Source organism: Syngnathus floridae, chromosome 7 (assembly GCF_059516105.1).
Source record: "Syngnathus floridae isolate MCC-2025c chromosome 7, RoL_Sflo_1.0, whole genome shotgun sequence".
NCBI classification, from domain to species: domain Eukaryota; kingdom Metazoa; phylum Chordata; class Actinopteri; order Syngnathiformes; family Syngnathidae; genus Syngnathus; species Syngnathus floridae.
The window spans coordinates 11,149,477-11,169,822 of record NC_142419.1 but is presented as its reverse complement, the minus strand read 5'-3'; the positions used below and the strand labels follow the sequence as shown (position 1 = coordinate 11,169,822).

At 39.8% G+C, this 20,346-nt stretch overlaps 2 protein-coding genes across 4 annotated transcripts; both read right to left on the bottom strand.

Annotated features, from left to right (window-relative positions):
• Window positions 1-3,474: 3,474 nt before the first annotated feature.
• kcne4 (potassium voltage-gated channel, Isk-related family, member 4) lies at window positions 3,475-4,843 on the bottom strand. Its single transcript, XM_088381283.1, has 2 exons — window positions 4,650-4,843; window positions 3,475-4,242 (listed from the first exon to the last, which is right to left on the bottom strand). Exon 2 carries the CDS (start codon window positions 4,213-4,215, stop codon window positions 3,682-3,684), a length of 534 nt encoding a protein of 177 aa, XP_088237409.1. The 5' UTR covers window positions 4,216-4,242; window positions 4,650-4,843; the 3' UTR covers window positions 3,475-3,681.
• A 486-nt stretch (window positions 4,844-5,329) lies between these two features.
• Window positions 5,330-20,106, bottom strand: acsl3a (acyl-CoA synthetase long chain family member 3a). 3 transcript variants are annotated; one of them, XM_088380449.1, is made up of 15 exons: window positions 19,940-20,106; window positions 16,621-17,040; window positions 15,649-15,826; window positions 12,984-13,093; window positions 12,646-12,784; window positions 11,164-11,314; window positions 10,666-10,789; window positions 10,515-10,586; window positions 9,016-9,155; window positions 8,569-8,741; window positions 8,118-8,192; window positions 7,292-7,480; window positions 6,891-7,005; window positions 6,674-6,831; window positions 5,330-6,598 (listed from the first exon to the last, which is right to left on the bottom strand). In XM_088380449.1, the coding sequence occupies exons 2-15, from the start codon at window positions 16,993-16,995 to the stop codon at window positions 6,441-6,443; spliced, it is 2,157 nt and encodes a 718-aa protein (XP_088236575.1). In that variant the 5' UTR covers window positions 16,996-17,040; window positions 19,940-20,106; the 3' UTR covers window positions 5,330-6,440. The 3 variants fall into 3 exon arrangements, with proteins under 3 accessions (XP_088236575.1, XP_088236577.1, XP_088236576.1); XM_088380451.1 differs by lacking the exon at window positions 19,940-20,106 and adding an exon at window positions 17,113-17,180; XM_088380450.1 differs by lacking the exon at window positions 19,940-20,106 and having other exon boundaries at window positions 16,621-17,106.
• Between the last annotated feature and the right edge of the window lie 240 nt (window positions 20,107-20,346).

The window sequence follows — 20,346 nt, the reverse complement described above, 5'->3', positions numbered from 1 at the left end:
GGCATCTCTTGCCTGAGGCATCGCTTGCCAACTGTCCATGCATTTTCTTGGCCTGTCAAGGCAATTATTCTTTCCATATATCACAACAAAGGTGTTGCGTGTGCTCCCTCTGGACTGCTGTTTGTGTTGGCGTGACAAGCTGTCTTTGTAGTGTAGTGTAGTGAGACCGAGAGCCTGACAACCAATACACTCCCTGGCCACAACATTAGGTTTGCTTACGCAAAAAAAAAAAAAAAAAAAGCCCTGTATATCCAGGAAATGTCGCCTATACCAAGAGAAAAATGTTTGTTTTGGAGAGTTGTTTTTGTAGTGTTATTTGAATGCTAGGGTGTTCGCTTTTCGTCAATTATCGTACAAAATAGTACTCAACTAACGGTTATCAAAAACTTCATCAAGAACCTCTGCCACTCATTTGCACTCATGTTATAAATATTGAGATTTAAAAAAAAAAAAAACTAGCACTTAACTTTAGAGCATGGTGTAAAATCATGATGAATCCGCCTTAGATTGTTTTCAATCACATAATCAGTATTTGTTAATCATGTTGATTGTTGAAATAATGACGATTCTCTATTCAAACACTCAATAAGCAATATTTTTTTTATTAACCTCCAACATGACAGTGAGTGATATAACAGGAAACTGTCAGCATATCAACTGTTAGCAACATTTAATCGATTAAGATTCTAAATAGTACCTGAATACGGGTAAATATGTATAATACATACTAAGATTTAAAAATGTAATTATTAAATCTGGCTTAGTGAATCAATTTCAGTGACAGCTTGGAAAGCGATTCCAAAGTGTGTACCTCACAGCGGTGATCTGTGATTGCCCTGACAAACCTGACATTATCCACGCGTAGAAGTCGGCTTGCAGTTCCTTACAAACATTGACACTTAAAATATAAATTGGACTCAAGCGAGTCTATTTCTGCATCCACAAAGTCAAAGATTGTGTCCCTCAGGTACGTTGATTTTAAAGGTAATGAGAGGAGTTGTTTTCCTTGGCTGTATTCAACTGACCCTATGTTGCGGAACAATCTATCACAGAGCCTCAGGATTTCAGTCTGTTGATGTTTGGAAGTTGCATATGGCTCGCCTCTGGGGACATGTCCTGTGGTTTTCTTGGGACCGTTGGACAGGAAGGGGCCCTTGCACAATGTGTGTGTGTGTCGGGGTGGTCTCTGGGGTAGCATTCCCAGTAACCATGCAGTCAGAATATATGCATTTCTATTTGTTCAGAGGATTTATGTATGTAGGTGTGCATGTCTTTTTTTTACATTTGTCTTATTACTGTGGTTTGTTTTGTTGTTCTTTTTATGATGATTATTACTATTATTGTTGTTGTTTGTATATTTGGGTATTTGTGAAGCTTTTTATGTATGAAAGGTGCTATCCATGAATAAAGTTTGACTTGACCTGACTTTGAATGTCCAATACTCGCGGCTGTAAGTGAACAGACACGACTAAATGAAGCTTCATGAACCAGTTGTTGTATTCTTTGGCTCCTCTAGATGGCAATGTTGGTTTAAAGTGTGAGTTTTAAGAAATGGCAAGTCGTGGGCTTTCATGTCTTCAATGAACAGAGAGTGCCAACTAGAGGTCTAAGTAAACACAACAATGGGTTCATGAATCATCTTGAAGCTTCATTTGCCTATCATTACCTGATGCCATTTATGGACACACTAAGTTTGTACAAGGTGTTTGTTATGGACAGTTATGAAGAGTTCTTGATCAACATTAACAGAACACTCGTCAGGTTACGGTTTGAGGAGGATTTCCTTCCACTTGCACCATTTCAGGTCTCACCGTCATTGCCCACTTGACTGCACTGGAAGACCCTGGCAGAAAGAGGGAGTCCCTACCAGCACTGCCTCAGGCTCTTTCAAGAGAGATGACATTCCAACCCAAGACCTGTCAAAGTCTCTTGACTTCAGCTGCCACCCAGGTCTCTAAGCATCCAACAACCTTGGCATTTAAACTACACTATACTGTTACCTTGCATCATTATCTTTATGAAGACGGTGTGAACTGACCAGGCTGTTCAGATTCAGCCCTTTCTAACTGCTTTGCACCATGTAGTGTATATTTTCTCTGCTTTGCATGGAATAATGACGTGTAGAAGGTTAGTTCCAAAAATAACATGGACACATCTTTCCTCTCAGTTGACCCTCATTCGATTTATACTTGGTTCATTGAATAACCGCTAAAATACTACCTCCTATTGGTATGATGGTGTATAACAACAAAACAAGAGCACTCCAGCTCTCTCTATTGTAACAAGTCAAAAAATGTGTTTCCCTTACCACTTAAATCAAGCCTTATATGGTGATAAATACTAACATTCACAATGTATACTATAGTGAGCATGCAAATTTACACCACAGATGATCAGAGCACATATCAGGAAGAAAAAATCGACATTTACTGACAGTCTATTAAAAATCTTTCAAGTGCGTTCCAGGTGCATTTCAGCTCTAGGGCATAAAAGAGAAAGGGAACAAAATGCAGTTTTAGTCCACTGAGCCAAAAGAAGATGGCCGGTTTGTTAGTTATCCTGCAGGATGAGTCATCACCCCAAACTAGAGGGGTTTGCAGAGAGGGAAGGCATAGTTTTTTCAGAAAATTACACATTTTCATCCAGCTCAGTGGTGTTTTTACATAAATGGGGCACAAACCACTTAGGAAGGCAGCCAAAGTAATTGGATGTCTTATGTTCAAACTTCCGATGACTCTTTCATTAAACACGTACTAAACAGCACAGACAATGAATACAATCGATACAGCACAAGTGAAATGGCTGTACAGTAAGCACGGCAGAATGGCTTGTTTTTCTTGTGCACTACCCCACAACAGTATTATTAGGATAAGTGAACATTTTGCACATTGGTTACACAATTAAATCACCAGTCTGCATATATATTGGAATGAAAAAAAAAAGTAATAACAGTTCCCCTCCAAAGATCCCTTCTCTCGTTGTGGTGAAGCACTTATCAGTGATAATAGTCAACATAAAATGGTTTCATTTATTTTACTGTCACAAGAATAATTTCAGAGCTGATGCGTGTAGGTAACGCTACACAATACAAATAGATGTAGCCGACCAAAATGTATCCCAAGAGAGGATTACTTATCATCCATTCATTTTCCAAGTCTCTTGTCACAGGTGAGCTGGAGCCTATTCCAGCTGACGTTGACCGAGTACAGACAGTAATTGGCATTTTCTTCTATAAGTCTATAAATATTTTATAGTTGAACAATTCCATCCATCCATCCATCCATCCATCCATCCATCCATCCATCCATCCATCCATCCATCCATCCATCCATCCATCCATCCATCCATCCATCCATCCATCCATCCATCCATCCATCCATCCACGCATCCCCCACCCATCCATCCACCCATCCATCCCCTCACGCATCCCCCCCACACATCACCCACCCATCCATCCACCCATCCACCCGTCCGTCCGTCATCCATCCATCCACCCACCGCAAATAAAAACTGCATTTTTATTACTTTTACTTAAGTACTTGGGTTGAATCAGAAGGCCCACTTTTACCAGAGTATTTCTTTGAATACAGTGATCTGTCCTTAAGTGTGTGATTATCTTTGGTTCTTGTCTTTGCAAACCCCTATGACAAGGTTTCGTGCGATCCTTCATTTCCTTTGTTTTCAGCTGGAATCCTCCCGTCTGTTCTTCACTGTCACCATGGGGGTCTCATCCGGACTCTCCCCGCTGCCGCTGTCCGACTCCTCCTCCTCGATGGCCACGCGCGTGTCCGCAGAGGAGCACAGAGAGCTGACACTGCTTTGCTCCGTGCAGAGCGCGCACGCGAGCGGAGAGGGCAGCGCGCCCTCATGGCGAAGATGTCCGAAGGGGTTGCCGTGGTTACCAGAGAACGGCAAAGCCAGGTTCAACGAGCGCACTCCCGTGACGGCCTCCCCCGGGAAGCAGAGGCTGTGTTTCTTGGGGAGTGTGCCCCACTCCCGCTTCTCCTCCTCGTGCACGAGGCGTGTGAAGATGTTGGTCCTCCTCTTCTCCTTCCTTTTGGAGTGGAAGTAGCCCAGCATGATTCCACAGAGGAAGACTCCGTAGAAAGAGATGACAATTAAAATGTACAAGTAGGCAGTCCCGCTGCTTTGCCCCGCCTGTGCGCGAAGAGGGCTGTGTGTGGAAGACTGGGTGGAGTTCTCCAGGTGCTCCATCTTGTCTCAGAAGCCTAAGTTGGTAAACTAAAGAGAAAATTAAATCCAGTCATAAATATTCAGGAAGACTGTCATTCAAAGAGTTTTGGAATTGATTATACTGTCAATTTATTCAATGCATTGATAACTTTATTTTTCATAGTGTGTTTGTCACACACTCCTGCACGCAATTTTTACAATACTATTGGTAGTATAAAGTACATAAAGAGAAAGAGCACCATCTGGTGGATGACGCATCATTTTATCTATTGACCTGTCTCGCGCACAAAATACCTATTTCATATTATACTGTTCGTTTTCATTTTAAATACAGCTTTCAGTTTTATTTGCTCATTAAGTATTGCATGAAATAAAACAGCAGTCAATACAGATTCAAAATAATGTTCATATAAATTAATATTAATGATCTTTAAACACAGTAAATGTTAACTCACCAGAGGTCAAATCTCATGAGCTTTTAATGACCAGCGTGTAACTTCTTGGAGCTCTTCCTGGAGTTTGGCAGATGTTCTCCACGGATTAAATTATTTATACAGTCACCACCCCCAACCGTGAGTCACGTGGAAGGGGCTGACTGTTTAACAAAGCTTGTGTCTGTGCCTGTGGAAAGCTTAACAAAACACAGAAAAACTTCCCAAGTCCCTAGAATGGCCATTCACCATCGACAACTTCTATTTTCAAAATCATGATCAGATCAGGCTGCATGACAGTGAAATGTATTAGAGCAGGGATGGGAACTTAAATGCTGGAGCAACATAATTTTTTAATCATTGCTACTGGGGGCCAAATAGGACACACTTCCTAAACAGAGAATTTGGTTATTTATATTTAAAATAGCATTTTCATCAGACATCTGAAAATCCAATCAGTCCGTTCATACCAGGGATATGAGAGAACAGCTATGATTAACATAGCATTGCCAATCAATACTTTTTTTTTTCTCATTGTTTTAAGCAGTTTAAAATTATTTTCATGTTTTTTGCAGCGTAAAAAGCAGTCTTTCAACAAATTTACCATTCAAGTTTGGAACAAAACTTTCAATTTCTTCATTCTTTCCACCACCTGAAAGATTCCAGTGATATACCAACTAGGTTCTCAAATTACACTTGAAGCCCACAGTCAGATTCCTTTTTATTTCTTTTCAATTTTTACAAAGAAAAAAAGAAATTGTAAAATAAATACAGGTCATTCTTGCAAGCGACGTCGCCATTTACAATGGCACACCGAATACATATTATTTGGAGAAGACCTACAAAAAAGAAAACCCTACCAAAGGTTATAAAAGTTTATCGTGGTCCTTACATGTACTGATTAAGTTTAATTCTCAGACTGTCCTCATATCTTAGATGCACTGGAGTTATTTCACTGGAAAATCATGTTCGCTAAGTGTTCATTCCTGGTGTTTAAAGAATTTTCTGCCACCAAATGCCTTTCTTGGCTAGGAATTAGACATGCTCATGTTTGCACCATTGATCAAAATGACGCTGCTTACAGAATACTGGGAAATACATAAATAAATGAAGTCTGGAGTGTGAGTTCAGAACATTGGAAAGTACACTTCGTATCGTTGAGCAGACTAAACACTCCATCTGTTTCCGCCATTAATATAATCAATGCCATTAGGTGCAAACCAGTGCACTTCATAAAACATCCATAACATCGTGCTAGAAAAACATCTTAAAAATACTCCATTCAAATGTGCAATTATTCTGTGCTTTTGGAATCGACATGCTAATCATGCTTGACAAAAATACCACAATCCATTTTTAACATATGAAATAAATTTTCAGGCCAAGAGGACAAAAGACCTAATCGTCTCCTGACCTGCAGGATGGACAAAATTATAACCTTGAGATTAAAACAAATTAAAAATGAACAACCAATTCTGCGACAAAAATGTGTGCAATCAAATGCAACATAAAACATCTTGCTGAGAAACTCAAGCGAGTTCAACAGACAACATCTTAGCACACACACAGCAGTCTGTTTCATAACTCCCATCTGAAACAATAAAACACTAGACACAAAGGTCATACACGTGGACAATCGAGGATAAGGCAGAAGCATACAAATCGTTTGCACTTCCTGGAAACTATGTCTACAGTAGTCAATCATGCTGCTTTAGTTCAGCTATAAATTCAAGTAGGAGGTGGATAAAAGTCTAAAGTTATAAACAACCCACCTAATTAGGAAATTTTGCAGATTTCTGCTTCGTGCATGGAGTGTCACTTCCCATTGTACATCCTTGCAATCTCGTTCGAGTAATGTTTTTCCAGCTCCTTCCGCTTGAGCTTGAATGCATCAGTAACTAGTCCCATCTCAGGAGTCCACATGTCTGGGCTCAGGTAGATCTTGCGAGGAATCTCAAAGCGCTCGAGTTGGGCTGAATGAAGACAATGATATATCAGCACTCACCTCGGGAGAAAAATGAACTTTTCTGTGTTTTGAGTCTTCCTACCTGCTAGAGCGGCCTCTGTGATGATCTTAAGCACCAGCTCTTCCATCACCTTGTTGTTACAAAGCTCTTCCCATGAACCGTTGATGCCATATTGGTCAGCCAGAGCTTGCAGCTGCTTCTGATTTGGGACCATGAAGGCTATCGCGTATGTCTGATCACTGCAGCAGGGGAACAAGTCAAAGACATTCCTTAATTCATTCATCGCATTGCAGCTTACCTTTTGGCATAGGCACAGATGTTGTCAACCAGAAAGCAATTCTTCAATATGGCTTCCACTTTTCCCAGGGACACATATTCTCCTGCCTGCAGCTTCACAAGATCTTTTTTACGATCTGGAATGACAGGTAAAAAGGTTTTGGAACATTCAATATACAAGGACATTGGCATGTATATTTTCATTTAGCAACACGTGCAAAACACCCATTATTACTTTATTAATCCTTATCAAATTTTCGAACCTGTGGTCTAGATGCACTTATTTATTACTGCAGAGGAACAAATGGACAAAAAAGAGCCAAGTGGTGATTGTTTGATATATTTTTTGTGATATAAATAAGCAAAAGAGCATTGTGTGTACTGTACACTATTTTCCCTCTATTTACCCTCCCTTTAGCTCACCAATGATCTTGAGGCATCCGTCTTCATGAAACTCTCCAATGTCTCCAGTGCAGAACCATCGCTGGCCATTCTCATCCACAAAGAAGTCACTTTGTTCCCCCCGATTCTTAAAGTATCCCATTGTTACGTTGGGTCCACCAATTATAATCTCTCCTCGTGGGTATGGCTTGTCATTATGTAGGTAGCCCCCTGAGATCACAATGTAGAAATTTATGACTGTCTTTGCGAATGAATACATAAATACTGACAACAAATGCAAAATCCTGCTCCTAAAGCAAGTGAGCCATAGACTTGGCTTTATTAAAATTTTTATATCAATATTTAGCAAGATGATACCTTGGTATAAAATGTGTTCAATGTCCCGGTATCAAAATTTAGCGAGATGATACCTTGTATAAAATGTGTTCAATTTCCACAGTAATTAAAAAAATATGCTTCAGGAATTTTATTTACGAGGTAAGAATTCAATTTTTCCTTGAGGCCCACACTTTAGGTAGGGTGCGACATGGCTCTAGCAAAGATCCTGTACAAAAAAAATAAAAGTAATCAAGGATGGCCTAATGGCACAAAATTAGATGAAAGTCTTTTTGATCAGTCTGTTCAAATGTAGTAAAGTTTTTGTGCAACTCTAAAGGAATTTTTGTTGTGGTTGTTTGACCCACAGAGTATTTGACTTTGGGAGCTTCCGCTTTATTGCTATGGAGACAGTTTGGTAACTTTTGACCACTATTTGCGTGTGAGATTGAAATAAAGGACAGCGACACTGTGTACGTGCATTTTGGCGGGGCCGGGGTTGGCATTTTCTGACCCAAATAGCCTCACTCACCCTCTACCCAGTCTTTGAGTTTGATCTCACAGCACACAAGTGGCCCTCCCACTCGCCCAGAGCTGTAATCCCAAACTGAAAAAGATAAGATACACACATGTAGACACGAAAAGGAAGTGCACTCGCACGAGCAACAAGTTTCAATACCACAATGTGATGACCCCCTGACCTTATGGCAGCCCCAGCCCAGAGGAATGTCCAAACCAGTGGGCTGCAGGCTGTGGTTAATTTCCAAACTAAATTGGTAAGAAAGACATTCCAAAAAGTTGTGAGTCAAAACTAATTGATAGACTTAAGTAATATGTGTCACTGCAGTGTCATCTGGAAAAATTTCAAATGTTTCATTAGTCATGTATTTTGTAATCGTGTCCTCTAAACCGAGAAATATTTACCGTCAATTGTTATTTATTTCATTTTGGATGAATGGTTGACTTGAGATTAATTTACTTACCCTCGCTAACGGTCCCAGCTCCACAAGTCTCTGTCAGACCGTATCCCTGACCCACAGAGCAGCAGAAACACACATTCATGAAGCGTTGGGTGGCAGCGGACAGAGGGGCTCCACCTGAAAATAACACTCGTACACGTCCTCCGAGAAGTGCACGAACTTTTCTGAAGACCAATCTGGATAGGCACATCGAGAAAACTGTTAACATTGATTTAAAAATGTTTCTTAGTATGTAGCTTTGACACTGAAATGGATTGTGATGCTTCTTATAAGGCAGCGCAATTCTAAAATCACTGCGAACAACCACAGTGGTCAATGTGAGCCTTACTATATTTGTGGAGGCTGAATTATTGACATGGCTCTCATAGTATTTGATCAAAAAAATATATCCCCAAAATTTGTTAAGAAGCATTATTAGTAAGACGTGCGTCAGAAGAAACTCATACGTACGTGTCACACAGAGGTGTGTTGTAACCTTTGCTGAGCTGATCCAATTTGTAGTAGTAGGCAAGAGTGAAGAGTGTTTGCTGGACAAAGTTCATCTCCTCAACCTTGGCCATCACATTTTTATAAATGCGATCCATGATCTCCTGTCATCAAGTGGTGTAGGGATGGAGTTTAGACAAGGACAGTAGAGATGTGATGAGTGCTTATGATCATGAGTTAGTGTGAGAACAAGACAGAAAAGAACATTACAAAAAAAAAATACAGCTGGCTATTACAGGGATGGGCAAATAGTGGTTAAAAAAAAAAAACATTATTAGGGACAAAAACTTTGGATGGGAGTTTACAAACCAATTATCTGAACTACAGTGGACTGTTGCATACTCACGGTTTGACAGTTGTAAATTCTTTTATTTGCTCTTTTTTTTGTATATTGAAGGTTTTTCAGGGTAATTTGAAGAATTTCTGTCATCAAAAATATTCCAGTGCTTTTCAATGGGTCTCAATTATACATGGGTTTATATTGTGTGTGTGTGTGTGTGTGGGGGGGGGTATAATTTTAAGTTGTAAAATCAGCACCCAACCCTAGATGGCAGTCACAACTTAGTAGCACTGGCTCTTATAGTGCACAATAATACTAGAATGTGCAAAGGACTGATTTTTTTGCAGATTTGGAATGACACATCACCTGAGTTGAATAAAAACACGAGTGAGTTGATGCACAAAATGAGTCTTTGCAATAAACGTTGGTTTGATGTTCAGCATTTTGACCTAACCTTCCTAAGTTATAAATTTAATGGATTTGCAGTGGGGAAAAAAAAAAGGATGTTTTTTTTAATGTTCAAGCCCTATGTTGTTGAAGGCTGGATGTTTTCTTCAAAAACGACTATTTTATCCATATTTAAAATTGCATTTTTGTCATTCATCACATTAGAAAAGGTGTGGCCCTATGTGCTGAAGAACTGAGCCCCCATTAAGTTGCCCATCCCAGGGTTAGGATGTCATGTTTGCGTGCAAAGCAATGGTAGTGGGAGAGGAAGTGTGCACAAGCCCGCTGTCATATCACGGCAAACAATTTTCTATGAGTCTCTGTGATGATGCATGTGAGCGAGTGTGCATTTCGTGGGGATGACCACACGGGGCTTTCTCACGTTCTCTTCACAGCTGTGAATGGTTCCAGAGACTGAGGGCCTCTGCCCTTTGCTCTGCGACCACTGGGAGATGGGGGGAGGGTTTGGGAGGTTTTGTTGTGTATATGAGTGTGCTGAGGCAGAAAGAATACAGTGGGGAAAAGCATGTCGCCTGGAACTTGCCTGTGTGTGGAAACGCTATTGATATTCCCCATCCATCCTCAAATCCTTTTCCTTAACGGTTATTACTGTTTGGGGTTATGCAAGAGCTGGAGCCTACCCCAGCTGGCAAAAGCTCTACTACACTACACACAGATTGAGAATGTGGCAATATTTCTTCTTTACATGACACCCAACAAGAAGCTGCACACTTACAGGGACAGCTGCCATTATAGTGGGCTTCAGGATGGTGATATCCCCTTTGGTGCCTTTCTTGATCTTAGTTGACTGTGAGTATATAAGATTAAAGTTAGAGGAGACATTTGCAGTTTCACAAGTGACAAAGTGTTGTGACAAGTGACCCTACCTGGTCAGACAGAGTCTGAGGTGAAGAATAGCCAATCCTACAACCGTGAGTAATACACACGAGCTCGGCACTCAGCTCCAGTACGTGAGCCAGGGGAAGGTAGCCAATGTAAGTGTCTTTCTCGCTGTAACCAGAACAATATTTAGCTCAAATTATTCAATTACCGTATTTTCCGGACTATAAGTCGCAGTTTTTTTCCCCATAGTTTGGCCAGGGGTGCGACTTGACACAGAGGATGGAAATTTTGATGGATTTAATGATTTGGAGTGACACGGATGGTTCAATAAACTTGTTATGTTATAGTTATTTGATATATAGTTTATATATAGTTATATAGGCCTGTGGAATAATTGGAACAATTATCTTAAATGATACTCATGGCCAATGGCACTAAGACGGTATTGAATCCAAACATAAGAGTCGATAAAAACTGTGCACTTCAGGTTAGGTATAAGAAAGTACTGAACCCAAACATAAGAGTCGATATAAACTGCGCACCCCAGGTTAGGTATCCGTTCAGCCAATCCAGTGGTGGCAGCCATAATGTTGCTATGGGAGATCATGGCACCTTTGGGAATACCTGTGGATCCACTTGTGTACATGATGACTGCAATGTCAGAAGCTGTAGGCTGATTTTGCCCACAATTTCCTGAAATGAAAACAAACAACACTATATATTCAAAGGAATGTTGAAAAAGTTGAGTCACAGAAAGTAATAAGTAGTTAGACTTTACACTCCATGCATGAAGAACATCATGAAGAGATTCTTCATTCTTTGGATATGGTTAATACCAAGTCAGTCTCCAATAAATCTCGTCTTGAGATGTATTTTCACTGTAACATTGTGCGAACAGTTTGAAAAAATCAACATCTTGGTCAGATCCTTCTAGTCAGTTGAAATAGGAAATTAGAATCACCAGTGGCTAAAACCAAACTGTGGCAGAGTTTCTACTTTCCGGAACTGGATTGGACGACTCTGGAAATAACATTCTCCATTTTACTATTGTCAAACATGCCGGATCAATTACACAATCAATAAAAAAATAATGACGACGTGCACTTTCCCCAAAGGCATGGATGACTCAGATGTGCTAGAAGATGTGTCACTCTGGGATATGGAAAAGCCCAAAATTCCTCCGATTGAATGCCTCTAATTAGATGGCAGTTTGATATACAAACCAAAATAATACATAAGCACAGCTGGCCATAAAAAAAGCTTGATAAAAGACCGCAAGGTCCTCTCTTTTTCCTCACATGACATGTAGGCGTTAGTGCTCTAAAATTGATGTCATGTGAAGTGACCACTTCCAGACTGTGTAAACAAAGCTGCCCTCCCATCCTGTGCTCCATCCACATTTTCTGATCCCAACCCCCCCTATTCTATATACTACATACGAATAAGAGTGCAAATCCATTGGAATGCCTACGAAAAAAGAAGGCAGAGAGAATCTTTTTTTTTTCCCCTTAGCCATCTATATCGCTCTTAATCTCACACAGATGTCTACACTTCCTAATTCACATGACCAACCATGTTGTATGCTTTGAAAGTATCAGTAAAGTTTCAGTGAAGAAATACATGCAATCTGTATTCGTGCTTTGATAGCAAACACTGAGAAAAGCAAAATTAACAAAAGGTCCAATAATTATACGTAAGACTGCAAATACTTTCAACAAATACGTGGAGATAGAAGCTCAGGAAAGATGCCAGTGATTTAACTTAAGACATTAATGGGGAACTGACACTTACCATGACGATTTGGGTTATGAGAATGACACGTCCCAGATCATTAGGGTTACGCTTTGTGTGGGATTATCATTTAGTGGAGGAAACGTGACTGTTGTCATCAGCTCGCACTGCACACATGCTCTTAAGTCACTTACTGACACTTTATTGCAATTCTGCCAATTCCCATGTATCCGTTTTTGGGCTGCTGTTGAAATTACTGCACCACAGGCAAAATGGTCAACTTTACTACTTACCAGTTTTTGCTTTGTCGCCCAGCTTCAGCACATCGGCCATGTTGTGGATGCTAATGCCACTGCGATAGCCTGCCGATGGGGTCGGAGTGTTGTCCACTACTATGATACACCGCAGCTTTGGAACTTTAATTAGAATAGCCTGTTACACATGGACATGGTTATATTGTAGTGTGAAACGAGTTCGGCGAGTTATGCATGGGATGTTCATGTAAATATGCAAATAAATGGGGAAGTCATTTTGTTAGAGCGGTAAAGTAACAATGATCTTTTGTAGAGGGATTCTGCTTGTGTCCTGTATCACACTAATTGCCAGAGGGACGTTGGTGATGTTTTCTAACCTTGAGTCTGGTCTCCAGGAGCTCTCTGCTGGTGATGATGTGCGTGATTTCTGTCTCATTCAGTCCGTGAGCAATGGCTGGACCTCCCAGTGTTGAATAGAAAGTAGCCACTGCAGAAAAAAAATAAAATAAAAAAAGACATGGCATATAAGAACATTTGTAGTCAACCTCCTGCAGCATTGGTCTTGCTCCGCCTTTTTAGAGATTTCAATAATAAGCAGATTGAATGGTTTAGAATCAAATACTGTCATATTGTGTTGTAGTGTAACTTAACAGCTTCCTTATGTCGAATTTCAAAAGTTACTGATAACTTCATGCACACAACTCTCTCTTTGGGCTGCACAACATTGAAAAAAATTGTGATATCCAATATGTTTTCGAATATAGCGATATCAATATAATTGCAATATTTAACAATCTCCTAATGAAATTACTTTATTATCATCTAATGAAAACATTATTTTTTTCATGAGGAAAAATAAATATCTCAATATATTCTCAGCTCATGAATTGTAATTACTGAAGTGTTCAACTATTGGATGTTGTACGTTTAAGTTTGCATCTGACTGGTCAAGTGTTCAACTATTGGATGGTGTACATTTAAGTTTGCATCTGACTGGTAAAATTCAGACAGAAGCATACAATTCCATAAGAAACTTGCGTCTTCAATAATATGCATATTGCAGGGAATAATATTGAGATATTGATATTTCTTCAATATATTATGCAGTATAAAAATATACATGTAAATATATGCAACACATTAGAACACAAAGCTTGAGTAACTCATATCGGCCAGCTATTTTGTATATAAGCATATAGGGACAACAGATTATCGCAAGACGACAGCCTGCCCCGAAGCTGACACGGAGACGACGGGGCAAGGTGACATTGCAGTCTTGCGTCATGGAGCAGCAGTTATACTTCCTGCTGTGTGACATTGTGTATGAGGCCATGACACCTCCAGCCGTGAGATCGAGATTCAAAGCTGCATGTGTGACTTTCTTTAAGGCAATGGAAGTTGTTTTCACCATAAGGTTATCTTCAATTCGCTGCAACTTAAAAGTTGGCATTTCATCAACCTTTTAGACTTGAATAAAACAGTGCATGCTATACTTAATGCAACATTACCAGAAAAATAATGCTACTTAATCTAATTATCTTGCTTTACACAGATAACACAGTCCAAGCACATTTCTTTTCCATCACAAAAATTCACTCCATCGTGACGAGAGCACACACGCACACAAACACACAGTCACACAGTGCGAGTTCACTGGGGGCCTTTGGCTGACTCCTTGATGGCTCTGTCAACATCAGATGCTCACGTAGACTCACTCACACTGACCATGACGCCATTAGCCTTCACTTGTTTGCCTCTCTTTCCTCCCTGCCGGTTCTTCCTCCCTCGCCCCCTCTCCAACCTTTAACTCCTTTCGACATGTTCACTTTCCACTGGGGTAGTTTGTGTGTGTAAGTGAGAAAGAACTTCTCTAAAGATGCTTTCTGGCTTGTGCTTGCGGCATATTTTCAGTGTGACAGTTTAATGGAGCATAAACTAAAGAGCACAGAAAAAAATGAAGGCTCCTTCAAAGAGAATTAAAAACAATTAATGAGTCTAATGCGCAGATGGGAATACTTCCAATAAATAAAAACTATTTCCAACACAAAAGAGTATGGAGGGTGCTTCAAATGTTCTTCTGGAGATTAGGTTAAAACATTCACCAATTCACACATTTCATCAAACGTTAATCTGCATGTTGAATATAGAACCGATGGTATCGTCACACAATGGTATGTTCTCCATCTGACCATTTTGCAAGTGCAAGTGACATCAGTGTATGAAATGAAACAGCAGGTTTCCAACTTTCCATCACAAAAAAAAGAAAGATTTATAGTGACCAACTGGGGAACACTGCTTACTTATATAACGGAAGTTGGAACAGAAGGGACAAATTGACCTTATTCTGTCTTACCATTTTTTTGCACGCAGAAAATCACAATATGAACACACAAGCACCCCCCCCCACACATGCACATGTTAACATTTTCCCTTGAGAGTTTAAAGGGGAATCTTTATAACAAATAAATACTATTTTAAGTTTGCAAGTGCTATGAAACACATGGGAACAGAACCAGCCCCTGCACCAAAGTCAGGCGGGTGAATCCTCATTATGAACTGATTTAGCATATTACATTAGATGCATATTTTCATAAAATGCATTCATAAATCAATGATTTTTTTCCCAGAAGAAAAAAAATCATTATTTTTCCTACTTAAATTCTACAAGAGTTAAAATGTATTTCATACGTGGAACATGCTAAGAGGGAAAATCCTTTAGAAATCACAGGGTGAGAACCCAATATCAAAGTACAGAACTGCATTTATGCAAGTCTGTCATATTCTTTACTATCAAAATGCATTTTTATTACAAGGGTAGGTTTACAATTCTAAGTATTTATAACTCCATTTTGAGAGCCGACTATAAATTTAGAGCTTGAAATAGAATGCACCATAAATACTGACCTGATTTAAAATTTAATAAGGGGCAACAGTTTTCCTGTTTTTATGTTCACAGACAAAAGCAGTACGCTTCAAAAGTCGCATAACCAGTTATCCAAAGTGACTGGTGCCCTTTTGGATGGTACAAGTCACACAACTTACGTGTGAAATTCTGCATGAAGCAGGCCAAGGCGGCAAGCATCCATTCAGCTCGTGTCTCACAGAATATGGCAATGTTGTGTTTCGGTTTCTGCCCCAGTGCTGCCAGGCCACAGCCAAACTGGGTTGCTGCAGCGAGGGTCTCCTTATAGGACAGCCAGTGGTACTTCCCAAGAACAACCTACAGGAGCAAGACATCTATTTAACTTTATCAGACACCACAAAACTCGCAACGACAATTTAGCTTTGCTTAATTTTTCAGGCTTCACTTATCCTTTCATTCATCCATTTTCTGAACCACTTTATCCTTGTGAAATCTAAATACTGACATATAACACGTTGTTGAGCCAACAGTGGCCTCTAGAGGTTGATTAGGGGTAGTGCACATTAAGGACAGTAATGACCCAACTAAAACCTGTGTTAACTTAAAGCAATACATATTTAAAAGACACGTTTTGAACAGATGACAGCAGTCAGTTGCAATGCAACTAAGGCAACTATGATGTGCTTGGAACAATTAAATTACTTTTTTCCTTATTTTTTTTAACATTAATGGATGTGTCTGGAGTGATTTTAATTCTGCAAAGATGCACTGTATTTGTATTTTAAACATTTATATTAGTTTCTATTTTGTTTTTATTGTTTGTACATTATGTGCGCCTTTATATATATTACATATATTACAAGTGCTTAACCACATGGAGACCAAGCGCAGGCTGCTTACTATTTCTATAAGTTGTATTCTTGAAGCAGGTAATTTTTACTCAAAATGTTAAGTGGTCATCCGAGTCACTGAGCCAAAAGGTTTCGAGTCAGTGTGCATTTATAGAATAAAATAATAAAAAATCAACATTTCCTAACTTAGTAAACAGTCTTTCACGTTACATGTTCATAATTTCAAATAAGCAACTGCTTAATTTTTTTTTTTTACTGCATCACTTTGAAACTGTACTATACAACGACAGCCATCTTTACCTTCTTGAATTGCTTGCCGTTGCTCTGCTCCTCATTTTCCTCACTGATCACCTCTCTTGTACCGAGACAATCTCCGTGGGGGAATCTCATGGCTGCAAATTCAAACATCTTGGGCAGGGTGTCGAGTCCCGGGTAAACCGATTTCACCAGTCCCTTGGTAGCTTTCACTGCTCGGTAAGGTCCTTCATGTCGTCCCAGCACCGAATGAGCTTTAACTCTATTTGAACGTTCCTCCTCAGATCCATATTGGACCTCTTTAGGTGTTGAGACCAACGTAAAAACGTAGTAGGGAATGAACATGAAGAAGGAGTAAATCGACACCGTGAGGTGGAAGACAAAGAGTAGATAAGGATTCAGATCTTCTTTTTGTTTCATCTTGATCTGGTTGTGTAGACGCTCAAGAGTAGATGCAGACCAATCCTAGAAAATACATGAAAATTAATGCAAATCACATAAACAGCCAACCACCCAAAACAAGAGAAAATAATCTACTTGATATTTCACAGTTGCTTCCACCCCACATCCTCATGAGGAATAAAGCGCATCATTGCTTCAAAAGAATACGCTGTAATAAAGACATGAAAGTAGTGACAAAACAAAGCTACAGCTAAAAAAAAGACATGAAAGAGATCAAGTTACCTAAAGTATAATTGATAACCTCAGGCGTGTGGACTGCTGGATCAAGTTGACAAATATAAGAGAGAGTGCGAGAAGGTTGAAACAGTTGCTGTAAAATTCATTTGTTATGAAAACTGTGTTTATTTTCAATTTATTTTCTACAACAAATACCCTGGCCGCAAATATGATGGGTTTGGCCTTTGGCTGTGTTCACTGTTCTGAACACAGATGTGTGAACACCATACCTACAGTTTAACCATGGTGGTGGAAACATCTTTCCTTGAGGCTGTTTATATTTAGCAGAAACTGAGGCCAAAGACAAGGTGGAATTATGAACAGTTCAAAATAGTAGTTGGTGCAAGCACAAAACTGGCTTCAATTATAAAACTTCCAAAAATATACTAAATGGTGGCAGGTACTGCTGACTCCCAATTAATCTGAGTTTGAATGTGAGTGGTCACTGGATTTTATGTTTATTTCAAAACATAGCCACATATGAGTTATAAGAGTGTGTGCACAAACCAAATAATTTCAGTTGTTTATGCTTACCTCCTCTCAAAAAGATTGTAAAAAATATATTCAATTGAGTTGTGCAGGTTTAAAATAACATAAATGGCATAAACAGTTTTGAAATTATTTACTGGATTTTTTTTATCCTGTATAAAAAAAATTGGCATTTGAACAGGGCTTGAAGCGATTTGTATACAAAGTAAATGACAGAGAAGTTGTGATAAACTATGTTCTTATTGTAGCAATTACAAAGCTATGAAGGAGCCAGTAGCACAAGCGAAGTGCATTACAGCCACTTTATCAACCAGAGTAGAAATGCTAAATATGCAGCTTGTTTAAGACAGACAAGCTGCTTGACTAAAGGTCAGAGCACGAAATTGCACCACAAGATTACACACGAAAGTTTGACCCTAATCTCTTGCCTTTCGTGAAAAATCCTCTGTGTTCAAGATGTGTTCATTCAATGGCCTGCTTTATACGTACTCTTAATGGATTAATGAGAAATATTGTGACATAGTCTCAAAAAAGAGGGCTGTGTGCAAGCATGTGTGTTTGTGAGGGAAGGAATACTGATTCCTATTGTGACTCTTGTGTTTTGTGCATCATTGTCCCATTACCCATTCAGCAAGTCTTGCAGAAATGTGAAAATGGTGGCTATAGTAACGAAAAGACAATTTGAACGCAAGAATCCCACCGGTTGGCAAGAGAGAGAACGTGTATTAGTGGACACATGTTACAGAGTAGCTTTAATTCTTAGATTATCTACAATGGAATGATGTGAGTGGATTTCATGCTGTATGTCAAACTGTCATGCTGAGTGAAGATTAATTACTTTGTTGTCAGTGGAACTGAAAATCCATCCTAAAATGCAGCAATGTAACAAAGAAGCTGCAGATAATATCAAGTGGCTGAAGGTTTCGAAGGTAATACGGGCTATTCGGTCCCTGTATGACCAATGCCAATTTGGCTCGCATTGGATTCTTGGATTCATTTTCATTGAGGTTTGTAGTCCACCAAGGCTGCCCTAGAGGGTCACAGATTTTTTTTTCATAATCTTTACAGACATAATTTCTAGACTCAGCCAAGGCCACCGCTGAGGCGTTCTAATTTGATGACTTTCAGTATTACATCTCTGCTTTTTGCAGATGATGTGGTTCTTTGGCATCATCGAGCTGCAAACTTCAACTGTGACTTGACTGATTCACAGCCGAGTGTGAAGCCATGAGTGGGGTGAGAATCAGCACCTTTAATCTGAGATTGTGGTCATCAGTCGGCAAAGGGTGGAGTGCTCTCTCCAGGTCTGGGGTAAGATACTATCATGAGTTCAAAATTCTTGGGATTTTATTCACAAGTAAGGACTGAATGGATACCGGAGATTGACATGCAGAGCAATTGATGCAGCACCTGCAAACAGGCAGCTTCGCTATCTGTCCTAATGTGTCTGTCGTGGTGAAGGACTTCAACCAAAGATTTTACTGCACAGTGATCGTTAATCCATTGTGATAAAAAGAGCACAAAGCGGAATTGGTGCTAAAATGTCGCTATCTTGACCATGCATTGTTTAATAATGTTAAGTGAAAGTATCCCTTCATCTATGTTGTGTGCAAATAGTTCATAATGAAAGACAGAAGCAGAAACACATCCATCGCAATACCACTACTGTACCGATGTTGTATGAGGACAGAAGTGAATTGAATGAGGAAACCTAGAGAAGAGCAAGGAAGTCCAACACTTGTCCTGTGTATTTTATTAGGAATCATTCTGAGTTGGTCTCAAGTGGTGTTTAGCCAACACACCAACTGGTGTAATGACAGCTTATTTACCTGAATCAGTGAATAAGTAGCAGGAAATCATTATTTCTATTTTGGGGTTAAGACATGTTAGTGTTGAGTTATCACTCAGACACTGGAAATATAAAGAAACAATGGCTTTTTTTTTTTGATTGAATGAATGGAATCTAATGCGTAACACCCCACCATGTCGCAAAGCAGATTAGAAGCGCGTGTGTTTGCATTGGTGCATTCAAACCCCGCATTACTCGTGCATGCAGTTGTTTATAGGGTAATAACAATCGCCCCCCCATGCATTTCTTGTGCGCCCCCCCATAAAGACTGCAGTCTGGTGATGGGTCTGCCTGCAGCTGAACGCACATCTGCGCATAGATAAGCAACACTGGAAAAGGAAAACTCACCTTTGAGTGCTGGTTGCAGTTAACGCAATCTGGCTCTTCCCGTCATACAGGCACATACATGCAATTATTTCACGTCGTGTTGCTGAACGGGTAAAAAACGAGGGGAGGGAGAGCGACTTTTGACGTACTATGATTGGACTTGGAGAAGTGGCGCGTCCTGACTGAGGGCAGGGCTCGACGGGCTGGATGAGAGGGAAGGAGGACTGGAGGAATCTATGGGTTACCTACGGTCACATAAACCAACAGGCTTTATTTTAGCCTGCATTCCATTTTAAAGTAATATAACTTGTCTGTCATGTACAGATTTTGATCTTTGCAATGATATGCAGGCTTAAGTGTACCACCTCAGTAGGTGCACGCAGGTACGTAGGCTTCTATTGAGATTAAACAGACACTTTGCCCTTTTT